Genomic DNA, 12,242 nt, shown 5'->3' with positions numbered 1-12,242 from the left:
GAAATATGGACGCAGTTAATAAAACTAATATTCCTTTAGGTGGTCTCAGCGATGCTAGAGAATCCAGCCCCCGCCGTATCTGGCAGGGGAGGGGGGCTAAAACTTGAATAGCAGCGACACTTTAGCGTCTGCCACTGGGCCCCTAACATCCGGGGCCCAAAACCTTAAAAAGCCGGAGGTGCCGGCTCGACTATCAGGCCCGGTACGTGATAAGGGCGGGCGATTTATGCGCCTCGCCTGCAGACAGTACGGCCGGTAAAAGCGAAGGCAGATCGGACGCCTCTCACGCATCGGTCAGACTTTGCGGGCCCTTAAGGGCCGGTAAGAGAAAATCCAAATCCTCGAGCCCTGGCGCTGTGGCCGCAAAATATGCGGCGGGTTCTGCCCAGGAGACGGAGGGCACGGAAACGGTCGACGTGACCGAAAGTGAAGAGGAGGGACTCTTCGACCCCTGCGTGCATCCATCACGCACGAGGTCGAAGAAAGGGCTCCCGAGTCAGGAGTAGTTGGCTCGCGAAATGCGAGTGTGTGCCGATCCCCGGCAACACGCAGGGGCCTACCTCCTGTCGATTGAGAAGGTGACGGACCGACCCAGCAACCTCAAGGCATACTCGCTGCGCGCAACGTCAAGGCGGCTTTGGAGGAAATGTCGCACAGAACAGCAGGCAACTCCATCGTCGAGAGGCTGAAGCAAGAGAACGCTTTCCAACCTTTCTGCGAAAGTGGTGGAACTCTGTCGCCTCCGAAGTGGCAAAATGGAGCACGCCAAGGCAGCTGTCCCCCTTCAGACTCCTCTAAGGTAACCTGAACCATTGCCGGAATGCTCAGCACTTGCTGATGTAGACCGTCGACGAGTTTTGGGGTTGCCTTATCAATGGTAGCGGAGCCCTATAACGTGCCTGACCACCCTCGTTGGTTCGGCGACGACTCAGGCTCCATAGCTTTCTACTGATGGGAGGGAAGGGAGGCGGTACCCCACTCTGCACCTTATTATCTATGCGACAGAGCTACGTCGCAGTTAAAAGGGGTCCCTTGACCATGATGGCTGCTACGTGTCTCCCAGCAGGTCTCTCGCCGACTACGAGGAGTACCTAGACAGGATGGCGGACTGTGCTGCGGCCTGCCTCCCGTGTCCGTTGACCGTCCGTGGAGTCAACGCCCATAACAGGGCGCGGGGAATATTAGGGACGATCCGAAGGGAGACATAGTTTAAGAGTGAGCGGCTGAACTGGAACTCCAACGTGGGATCCGTCAGCACATGCGTGTGCTGGCAGGGGCTATCTGTCGTAGACTTAACATAGGTGACTCCCGCTGCAATGCGTATGCTATCGGGCTGGCAGGTTGCAGAGGAGGTGGTCACTCTTTCTGACCATCGCCACATCGTCTTCGATGTTGCGATTCGTAGACGGCCGCAAAGGCAGCACTACGCAACGCTGGTGTTTTAAGCGGCTGGACATAGACCGGCTGGAGACTGCTGCTTGCGTCGCTGATTGGCCGAACGCCAAAGAGGTTCTTTTTTTTGGTTTCGGCCCCAGAGGCAAGGCATCTTGAACAACCCCCTGAAACAAAAAAAAAGATGTTCGGCCCACAGGTTGGAATACAGCGCAACGAAATCCAGCAACTGCTGGTGCGATCATGTGTAGTGGTTAAAGTACTGAGTGTACTAGCGGTTTTGTGGGAGTATGGTGCGACGTTACAATCGCGGCTTCCCTGACCAGGTGGTAGGAAGTGCAAGAGAGCGAACGTGCTCACGGAAGCCGATGGGTGGAGCACAATCGGTCACTGCCCAATAGCTACTGGTTACTGTGCCGATCTGAGCACCCCTGTGCCGAACAACGGTGCTCGACAAGGGATTATCCCCGTTGCCGGGAATCATAATGCCCGACAAATATATCTAACGCTAAGTAAGAAACCGGAAATTACAGTTCAGACGTTCCCTACCTAACTTCACTAATTGTCCTACACAGGGAGACCCACGCAGGCCGGGACGACGAGCCAAGTCGCGCGAGATGCGGGCTCTGCTCCGAAGCGGGGACACGACTGCGCGCGCCTTCGTGTAAACGAGAACCGGAGCACACGCAGTTCTGACGTGAAAGATGTTCGGTAATTCGGTGCGTGTGCGGCTCGCTGACGAAGAAGTCGACAGGACCGATCAGGAGCAAGCAGCGCTCGTTGCGAGAAGGACGCGGACGAGGTGTGCGTCCGCTACGAGCTATCGGAGTCAACTGTGAGTGATTGATTTGCATTATATTTGTTTTTTATAGCTTTATCAAAATTGAGTCCGCGGGATCGTACCCCAGTTACAACGAAGACGCACGTACGAAGAGGAGCTATACCCGTGTACGTGTATAGTGTAGTGAATGAGGTGTAGTGTAAGTTACGCGAAGCGAGGACAACTCGGCGGTCGGGAGCGACACGGGCCTCTCCAGACCGCCCAAGCTTTAACGCAGGTTAGGCGGGCGCGGTCGCTTTGTCGTGCGATATCCACGTTCGATCCGTATGGCCATCCTCCGCTGCGTCGAATGGCCAGCTTTCTTGCTCACATGGGCGCCCCGTACAAGACTTCTGACCGTCCGACCCCTGCATAGAAGCGGCAGACTTCCTCCATGGGTCCCCCGAGATTAGGCAGTAGTCTGTGTATGGCACCCGCTATCTTTTCAATCCGGGGTACGAGGTGATCGAAGTGCTCTTCGAAGTCCCAGCGACTGTCCAGAGTGAGGCTGAGGTACTTCATGTACCGCCCCACCGTGACATCGTGCCCACCGACGCGAACGCGCGACTCGGGATGTTCCCTCGTTCGAGGCAACCGGTGGAACCATAGCGCCTCGGTCCTGTTTGGCGCTATATCCAACCCCAATCCGCGTATTTTAGCGACGACGACTTCCGTCCTAAGCTCGACGAACTCCCTGGCCTTCTCGAAGTTGTCCCCGCTGGCGACCAACTGCGTGTCGTCGGCGTAACAAACGACGCTTTTGCCCGCGAGGAGACTGACTCGCAGAACCGCATTTTACACGAGGTACCACAAGAGTGGTCCTAAGACCGACCCCTGCGGTTCCTCGCGCTTAATCTCCCTCCGGTTCCTCCTACCGTCTTGGTCCATGTACACGATATACCTGTCTCATGCGCAACAACTTTGCTTAAGATCAAATGCATAGTTAACGATTCTATAAGGGACATACAGACAAACATTCAGTTTTATATATACAGAAGATAGAATATAGGTCGCTCAAATTCTCGTGAAGAGAAGTCGACTTGAATTGCAACTCGAACCTTCGACTGTGTATAAATTTACAATATAATATCGTGTAATGTCTTTAAGAATTCTGGATCGTCGGAAAATTTACGCCCTGTAAATGTGATGCTGGGAACGGACGTTCAGAATCCTGTGGACGGCGCACCGACCCAACGTCTCGATCCTCAAAGAACTCATTAGAGAGAGGTTATCGTCGACTGTGCAAATACGTACCCTAAAGTTCCTCGGACATGTTACCCGAAGAACTCAATGAAACGTTTGCACCAACTAGCCTTGTAAGACAGATCTCAATATATTGCCAAAGAAAACTAAATAAATGAATGCTCCCATTCCGCCAAGCACTGAGCTAGCTGCATGGCGACGCATAGCGAGCGCAGCGGGGACACCAGAACCAACCGGCGCATGGCCACGGCCGCTCTGACAAGAGTACACGTCCGCTCCGATTTACACCTCCCTCATGGGCGACGACTAATGTCGTCCTACATTCCTAGAATTCTCCAAAAAAGTAATACGGTATAGAATAGAAAAGAATCGGAATTAAGTCAAAAAGGGTCAAGCAACAACCCAAGCTAGTGACTAATAAATCAATATAGGTTTATTAAATAAAAAAAGGTAATAAAATAACTATAATTGTATAAAAATAAAACTAGAAATAATTCAGTCAAAGGTGTGAAAATGCAACAAACTGTGGTCTAGAAACAAAGATCAGGTTGATGCCCGGGATTTTTAAATGAAAATTTCACCTCAACCTTTGATCACTAACCATGTCCAGAAATAGACTTACAGTACTCGTTTTTTTAAATATTGCACATCGGCCTTTGGAAAGAGACAATCGGCTAATTTAGGCTTCGTAGAGCATTTTCCAAAGGCCGATGTGCAATATTTATCGCCGGGTACTGTACAGCTGAAACGACGACAAACAAACGTTTATTACACAAGCGTTGACAACTGCCTACAAAGTAGCAAAGGGGGTAGCAATTGCTAGTTCAGCAGATTTTGAATTCGACTGTGTTGTGTAGAAAGTCTATAATGTTACATTGGAGTAATTACTTTTTGTGAATAGAAAATATGCAATGAAAATTATTAAATTAAATTATTTTTTCTGTGATTTTTCAAACACTATAAATGGCCTTGAAACAAAAACTACTAGAGAGCAGTAGAAACGAAATCATTTTTTCTTAGTCAAGATTTTGTTGGTAATGGTGTAAGAATTATAAAAAAATTGAAGAGCAGCCTAATGGTTTCAAGATTGAGGTAGGACACGGTTAACGAATTAAGTCAGATGTTGGATTTAAACTGACGTTGTTTTGATAATTGTAAACATTTTAGTAGCAAGTCTTAAAGTGTAAATATTTATGTATATAATTTGTTTCAGTGTGATTATGTGTGCGTCTAGCAATGCTTTTTGATGGCAAGATTTTTAATATTCTTTTTATTTGTGTAAGGTTAAATAAAAGGCAGTTATGGGGTGATTTTTTTTACATCCCGATGAAAATAAGTTTTTTGTCGTTTTCTGAAATATTTTTTGTAGTTTTTTGATAATATTTATTCTTATATTTGTTTTGGTGTATATCCATAACATTTATAAAAAAATTCGTTCGATAGATAGAATATGTTTTATACATTTACAGAATCAAAACACAACCTTGTCTATTTTGGTTGGAAGTTTCGATAGATTCAATTTTGTCCCCTTGTAAGTCGAAATGTTAATCCTGTAAATTGAAATGCTAGAATATAGCGTAGTATTCATGTTAACTGGCTAGACTGCCTAGAATTGATACACAAAGAATTTTTACGACATCTAGAGAATTTAAAATTGTTGTTTCCTTATGGAGGCCCGCAATTTACATGTGGGCGGTGCAGGCCCGCGGGCCCACAGCGGCGACAGCGGCGGCCACGGGCCCTTCATCCTCGTCCTCGGAGTCGAAAAAAATGAAGCTATAGCCCTCGTGTCGTGTCGGATTCGCTATCCGAAGAGTCCAGACCGCGCAGCACTATGCGATCGGTCAGTTCGTCGATGTTCCGGTCGCTCTTCATGTATTCCTCCTCGATTTGCTTAGTCTTCCCAAATATTTCGAAAAACTCGCAGGTGTTCTGTACCTCTTCGAGCCTGCACCGGATTACCTCGTTGGCCACCTTCCTTTCAAATCTGACGTTCTGCATGGCGACGAGGTCTTCCGCCAGCTCCCAAACTTCGTCCATCGGGTTGAGGTCGGGTTGATGCGGGGACGGCAGCACGGGGACGTTGGCGTCCTTGAACATCTGCTGCACGGTGGGACGGTTCAGCCGGTCTTTGCAGAGCGAGATGAGCTTGCTTAGCTGCGGCTTATACATCGAGGAATTGAATGGCACACTGTTCTCGCGCAGCCAGTGCTCCAGCTTCGGCTTCCTGGCGCACGGCTTCGGTGGCATTTCCAGCGCTTTCTCGTAAAAGATGTCGTTGTGGACAACAACTAGCCAGTTCTCCGGCACGTTCGGTATCTCGTGCTCTTTGTGTGTGTGTCGTGTGTCCTCGTCGAAGTCGCCGCGGTTCAAGCGAAGACTCTTCTTCTCGTTGAGACAGTATTGTTTCTTATCACTGTCTGTGATGACCCAAAGGAAGCATGATCCGTTCAGCAGCCGACGGAGGTTGTCAAAGGTTCCTTGGAAGAAAATCTGCTCCTGGATCTTGATGAGAAGTTTACGTATTGTCAGTAATTCATGCTCGATGACGTGAAACGTGTGCACAAACGTTTTAGTATACCTTTCTCATAGTTATCAAGGTCGTTGGTGATATGCACTGTTCTCTTCTTGTACAGATAACGGTAATTCTTCTTAATTGCGTTCATCTCCCGGATGGCCTTTTTCACTAGGGAGACTTTCGTCGCGGAGATCGCGGCAGTGTTCTTCCACACGGTCTTCAAATCGTAGTTGTGAGCTTCCTCTGCTTCCCTCTACATGAACAGGAACACGCTGTTGATTAGTAGTAATACAGTGTGTTTACTGAGGGCGATAAATCATACACCGAATTTGTTAAACAGACACACTATATAATTAAACTTTGATTTATGGGGAGGCCATGCGTTTGTTCGGCCGCCACACTACTCCCCCACCGAGACCGTTGCTTGCTACGGTCGATAGTGTTTAGGCAATCGTACTTCTCGGCCACTGCGCGTCCTTTTAACGGTTGTCGGCTCAGCTGGGCGTATTTGTGTCGAACCGCTTGTGTTAAAGTTGGGACTGCTGTTGTCATCTTTTGTCATAAAAGCTGGTTTTAATCTGTCTATCGTTACAGTGTTAGTCTTGCCTTTTATAACTACAGTGGTACCTCGACACACGAGTTTAATTCGTTCCGCAACCTAGCTCGTATCTTGAATTACTCGTATCTCGAAACAAATTTCCCCATACAAAACAATTGAACTACCATTAATCCGTTCCGACCTCCAAAATGTCACCCCAGGTATTTTTGTTACGTGGTTTTGAATAATAAAAACGTATTTATAAATATCAAATATTTATTGTACAAATACAAAAAAGAGAATGTAAAAAATAAAATAGATATCTTCACTGGTCTTTGCCTTTTTCGCTACATTTTTCTCGCTTTCACCTGTAGGCCGTTTAGAAAAAAACATGTCCAAGGAGGTTTGTTTCTTCCTCCCTCTCAAAATGTTCCGGAAATGAGTTAGGCAAGTGTCATTAAAAAGGTCAGATGCAGGACCTGTTGCTACTTTTTCTGGGTGTTTTTTTTTTCCACGAACTGTAAAACTCTCTTCCACATTCCTAAGATCTCCTTTATCTCACTTGTAGAAATAACCTCCTCCTCTGACTCCTCAAAACCAATTTCTTGCATAACCTCAGTATGCTGCTGTGACTGTAACTCTTGTATCTCCTCAGTCGTCAGTTCCTGGGTGTGCTCCTCGATGAGCTCGTTCACGTCTCTCTCTTCCACCTCTAGACCCATGGATTTCCCCAGAGATACAATCTCCTCCTCCACTGAAACACCGGGTTCCAATTCTTCATAGATCCTTTCAGCTACAGCTTCAAGCCACAGCTTTTTCCATGCAGGGGTCAAGGTCCTCGTTGTAACTCCCAATCAGGCCTGATCGATAATTTGTAGGCAAATCGCTATATTAAAGTGGTCCTTCCAGAACTCTCGAAGGGTGAGGTTTGTGCTCTCCGTCACTTCAAAGCAGCGCCGAGATAGATGCTTGGTGTATAGTTTTTTAAAATTAGAAATCACTTGCTAATCCATGGGCTGCAGGATAGGAGTGGTGTTGGGTGGTAAGTAGAGAACCTTTATGAATTTTAACTCCTCGGGGATGTCATCTTCGAGGTATGGTAGATGAGCAGGGGCATTGTCGAGGATGAGAAGGGCTTGCACGGGTAGGTTGTTTTTCTGTAGACATTTCTTAACAGTAGGGCCGAAAACCAGGTTTACCCACTCCACAAAGAACTTCCTGGTGACCCATGCCTTCGGGTTCGACCTCCACATAACTTGCAGTTTTTCTTTCAAAATCTTATGTGATCTAAATGCTCTGGGGTTTTCCGAATGGTACACGAGCAGAGGCTTGATCTTGCAGTCGCCACTCGCATTGGCGCACAGTGCTAGAGTCAATCTGTCCTTCATAGGTTTGTGGCCCGGCATCATCTTCTCCTCTGCCGTTATATATGTTCTATTCGGCATCTTTTTCCAGAACAGCCCTGTCTCATCACAGTTGAAGACTTGCTGGGAGATGTATCCTTGGGCTTTTATTAGATCGGAAAATGTTTTAATGTAATTCTCAGCTGCCTTCATATCTGAACATGCTGTCTCACCATGTCTGACAACGGAGTGAATGCCGCTCCTCTTTTTAAAATTCTCAAACCAGCCCCGGCTGGCTTTAAATGACTCTTCCGATGCCTCGTCAATGGAAGTCTGCGGGGTTTGCTTCAGCAAATCTCCTTAGATCGCTCTTGCCTTCTCGCAAATGATGGTCTGCGTCAAGGTATCTCCTTGGAGCTGCTTTTCTGTCACCCACACCATCACGGCTTGGACACATCGGCAATTATGAATCTCCATTTGAAAATTCTTCGCAAGCCCAAATCAAGCTGTAGAAATACTGAACATGAGACTAGAATATGGCGTAGTATTCATGTTAACTGGCTAGACTGCCTAGAATTGATACACAAAGAATTTTTACGACATCTAGAGAATTTAAAATTGTTGTTTCCTTATGGAGGCCCGCAATTTACATGTGGGCGGTGCAGGCCCGCGGGCCCACAGCGGCGACAGCGGCGGCCACGGGCCCTTCATCCTCGTCCTCGGAGTCGAAAAAAATGAAGCTATAGCCCTCGTGTCGTGTCGGATTCGCTATCCGAAGAGTCCAGACCGCGCAGCACTATGCGATCGGTCAGTTCGTCGATGTTCCGGTCGCTCTTCATGTATTCCTCCTCGATTTGCTTAGTCTTCCCAAATATTTCGAAAAACTCGCAGGTGTTCTGTACCTCTTCGAGCCTGCACCGGATTACCTCGTTGGCCACCTTCCTTTCAAATCTGACGTTCTGCATGGCGACGAGGTCTTCCGCCAGCTCCCAAACTTCGTCCATCGGGTTGAGGTCGGGTTGATGCGGGGACGGCAGCACGGGGACGTTGGCGTCCTTGAACATCTGCTGCACGGTGGGACGGTTCAGCCGGTCTTTGCAGAGCGAGATGAGCTTGCTTAGCTGCGGCTTATACATCGAGGAATTGAATGGCACACTGTTCTCGCGCAGCCAGTGCTCCAGCTTCGGCTTCCTGGCGCACGGCTTCGGTGGCATTTCCAGCGCTTTCTCGTAAAAGATGTCGTTGTGGACAACAACTAGCCAGTTCTCCGGCACGTTCGGTATCTCGTGCTCTTTGTGTGTGTGTCGTGTGTCCTCGTCGAAGTCGCCGCGGTTCAAGCGAAGACTCTTCTTCTCGTTGAGACAGTATTGTTTCTTATCACTGTCTGTGATGACCCAAAGGAAGCATGATCCGTTCAGCAGCCGACGGAGGTTGTCAAAGGTTCCTTGGAAGAAAATCTGCTCCTGGATCTTGATGAGAAGTTTACGTATTGTCAGTAATTCATGCTCGATGACGTGAAACGTGTGCACAAACGTTTTAGTATACCTTTCTCATAGTTATCAAGGTCGTTGGTGATATGCACTGTTCTCTTCTTGTACAGATAACGGTAATTCTTCTTAATTGCGTTCATCTCCCGGATGGCCTTTTTCACTAGGGAGACTTTCGTCGCGGAGATCGCGGCAGTGTTCTTCCACACGGTCTTCAAATCGTAGTTGTGAGCTTCCTCTGCTTCCCTCTACATGAACAGGAACACGCTGTTGATTAGTAGTAATACAGTGTGTTTACTGAGGGCGATAAATCATACACCGAATTTGTTAAACAGACACACTATATAATTAAACTTTGATTTATGGGGAGGCCATGCGTTTGTTCGGCCGCCACACTACTCCCCCACCGAGACCGTTGCTTGCTACGGTCGATAGTGTTTAGGCAATCGTACTTCTCGGCCACTGCGCGTCCTTTTAACGGTTGTCGGCTCAGCTGGGCGTATTTGTGTCGAACCGCTTGTGTTAAAGTTGGGACTGCTGTTGTCATCTTTTGTCATAAAAGCTGGTTTTAATCTGTCTATCGTTACAGTGTTAGTCTTGCCTTTTATAACTACAGTGGTACCTCGACACACGAGTTTAATTCGTTCCGCAACCTAGCTCGTATCTTGAATTACTCGTATCTCGAAACAAATTTCCCCATACAAAACAATTGAACTACCATTAATCCGTTCCGACCTCCAAAATGTCACCCCAGGTATTTTTGTTACGTGGTTTTGAATAATAAAAACGTATTTATAAATATCAAATATTTATTGTACAAATACAAAAAAGAGAATGTAAAAAATAAAATAGATATCTTCACTGGTCTTTGCCTTTTTCGCTACATTTTTCTCGCTTTCACCTGTAGGCCGTTTAGAAAAAAACATGTCCAAGGAGGTTTGTTTCTTCCTCCCTCTCAAAATGTTCCGGAAATGAGTTAGGCAAGTGTCATTAAAAAGGTCAGATGCAGGACCTGTTGCTACTTTTTCTGGGTGTTTTTTTTTTCCACGAACTGTAAAACTCTCTTCCACATTCCTAAGATCTCCTTTATCTCACTTGTAGAAATAACCTCCTCCTCTGACTCCTCAAAACCAATTTCTTGCATAACCTCAGTATGCTGCTGTGACTGTAACTCTTGTATCTCCTCAGTCGTCAGTTCCTGGGTGTGCTCCTCGATGAGCTCGTTCACGTCTCTCTCTTCCACCTCTAGACCCATGGATTTCCCCAGAGATACAATCTCCTCCTCCACTGAAACACCGGGTTCCAATTCTTCATAGATCCTTTCAGCTACAGCTTCAAGCCACAGCTTTTTCCATGCAGGGGTCAAGGTCCTCGTTGTAACTCCCAATCAGGCCTGATCGATAATTTGTAGGCAAATCGCTATATTAAAGTGGTCCTTCCAGAACTCTCGAAGGGTGAGGTTTGTGCTCTCCGTCACTTCAAAGCAGCGCCGAGATAGATGCTTGGTGTATAGTTTTTTAAAATTAGAAATCACTTGCTAATCCATGGGCTGCAGGATAGGAGTGGTGTTGGGTGGTAAGTAGAGAACCTTTATGAATTTTAACTCCTCGGGGATGTCATCTTCGAGGTATGGTAGATGAGCAGGGGCATTGTCGAGGATGAGAAGGGCTTGCACGGGTAGGTTGTTTTTCTGTAGACATTTCTTAACAGTAGGGCCGAAAACCAGGTTTACCCACTCCACAAAGAACTTCCTGGTGACCCATGCCTTCGGGTTCGACCTCCACATAACTTGCAGTTTTTCTTTCAAAATCTTATGTGATCTAAATGCTCTGGGGTTTTCCGAATGGTACACGAGCAGAGGCTTGATCTTGCAGTCGCCACTCGCATTGGCGCACAGTGCTAGAGTCAATCTGTCCTTCATAGGTTTGTGGCCCGGCATCATCTTCTCCTCTGCCGTTATATATGTTCTATTCGGCATCTTTTTCCAGAACAGCCCTGTCTCATCACAGTTGAAGACTTGCTGGGAGATGTATCCTTGGGCTTTTATTAGATCGGAAAATGTTTTAATGTAATTCTCAGCTGCCTTCATATCTGAACATGCTGTCTCACCATGTCTGACAACGGAGTGAATGCCGCTCCTCTTTTTAAAATTCTCAAACCAGCCCCGGCTGGCTTTAAATGACTCTTCCGATGCCTCGTCAATGGAAGTCTGCGGGGTTTGCTTCAGCAAATCTCCTTAGATCGCTCTTGCCTTCTCGCAAATGATGGTCTGCGTCAAGGTATCTCCTTGGAGCTGCTTTTCTGTCACCCACACCATCACGGCTTGGACACATCGGCAATTATGAATCTCCATTTGAAAATTCTTCGCAAGCCCAAATCAAGCTGTAGAAATACTGAACATGAGACTAGAATATGGCGTAGTATTCATGTTAACTGGCTAGACTGCCTAGAATTGATACACAAAGAATTTTTACGACATCTAGAGAATTTAAAATTGTTGTTTCCTTATGGAGGCCCGCAATTTACATGTGGGCGGTGCAGGCCCGCGGGCCCACAGCGGCGACAGCGGCGGCCACGGGCCCTTCATCCTCGTCCTCGGAGTCGAAAAAAATGAAGCTATAGCCCTCGTGTCGTGTCGGATTCGCTATCCGAAGAGTCCAGACCGCGCAGCACTATGCGATCGGTCAGTTCGTCGATGTTCCGGTCGCTCTTCATGTATTCCTCCTCGATTTGCTTAGTCTTCCCAAATATTTCGAAAAACTCGCAGGTGTTCTGTACCTCTTCGAGCCTGCACCGGATTACCTCGTTGGCCACCTTCCTTTCAAATCTGACGTTCTGCATGGCGACGAGGTCTTCCGCCAGCTCCCAAACTTCGTCCATCGGGTTGAGGTCGGGTTGATGCGGGGACGGCAGCACGGGGACGTTGGCGTCCTTGAACATC

At 47.4% G+C, this 12,242-nt stretch overlaps 3 protein-coding genes across 3 annotated transcripts; all 3 read right to left on the bottom strand.

Moving 5' to 3' along the window:
* Positions 1–2,539: 2,539 nt before the first annotated feature.
* On the bottom strand, positions 2,540–5,162 carry LOC137927621 (uncharacterized). Its single transcript, XM_068771374.1, has 2 exons — positions 5,102–5,162; positions 2,540–2,991 (listed from the first exon to the last, which is right to left on the bottom strand). Exons 1-2 carry the CDS (start codon positions 5,160–5,162, stop codon positions 2,540–2,542), a joined length of 513 nt encoding a protein of 170 aa, XP_068627475.1.
* A 2,313-nt stretch (positions 5,163–7,475) lies between these two features.
* LOC137927620 (tigger transposable element-derived protein 1-like) lies at positions 7,476–8,525 on the bottom strand. The gene is made up of 3 exons (XM_068771373.1): positions 8,465–8,525; positions 8,190–8,260; positions 7,476–8,147 (listed from the first exon to the last, which is right to left on the bottom strand). The coding sequence occupies exons 1-3, from the start codon at positions 8,523–8,525 to the stop codon at positions 7,476–7,478; spliced, it is 804 nt and encodes a 267-aa protein (XP_068627474.1).
* Positions 8,526–10,838: 2,313 nt separating this feature from the next.
* Positions 10,839–11,888, bottom strand: LOC137927619 (tigger transposable element-derived protein 1-like). The gene is made up of 3 exons (XM_068771372.1): positions 11,828–11,888; positions 11,553–11,623; positions 10,839–11,510 (listed from the first exon to the last, which is right to left on the bottom strand). Exons 1-3 carry the CDS (start codon positions 11,886–11,888, stop codon positions 10,839–10,841), a joined length of 804 nt encoding a protein of 267 aa, XP_068627473.1.
* Between the last annotated feature and the right edge of the window lie 354 nt (positions 11,889–12,242).

Source organism: Battus philenor, unplaced genomic scaffold (assembly GCF_028537555.1).
Source record: "Battus philenor isolate CCGP_79_NKW_IND1 unplaced genomic scaffold, ilBatPhil1.0.hap1 SCAF_35, whole genome shotgun sequence".
Lineage (NCBI taxonomy): Eukaryota > Metazoa > Arthropoda > Insecta > Lepidoptera > Papilionidae > Battus > Battus philenor.
Note: the sequence above shows the minus strand (reverse complement) of the source record. Positions and strands in the feature narration are given on the sequence as shown.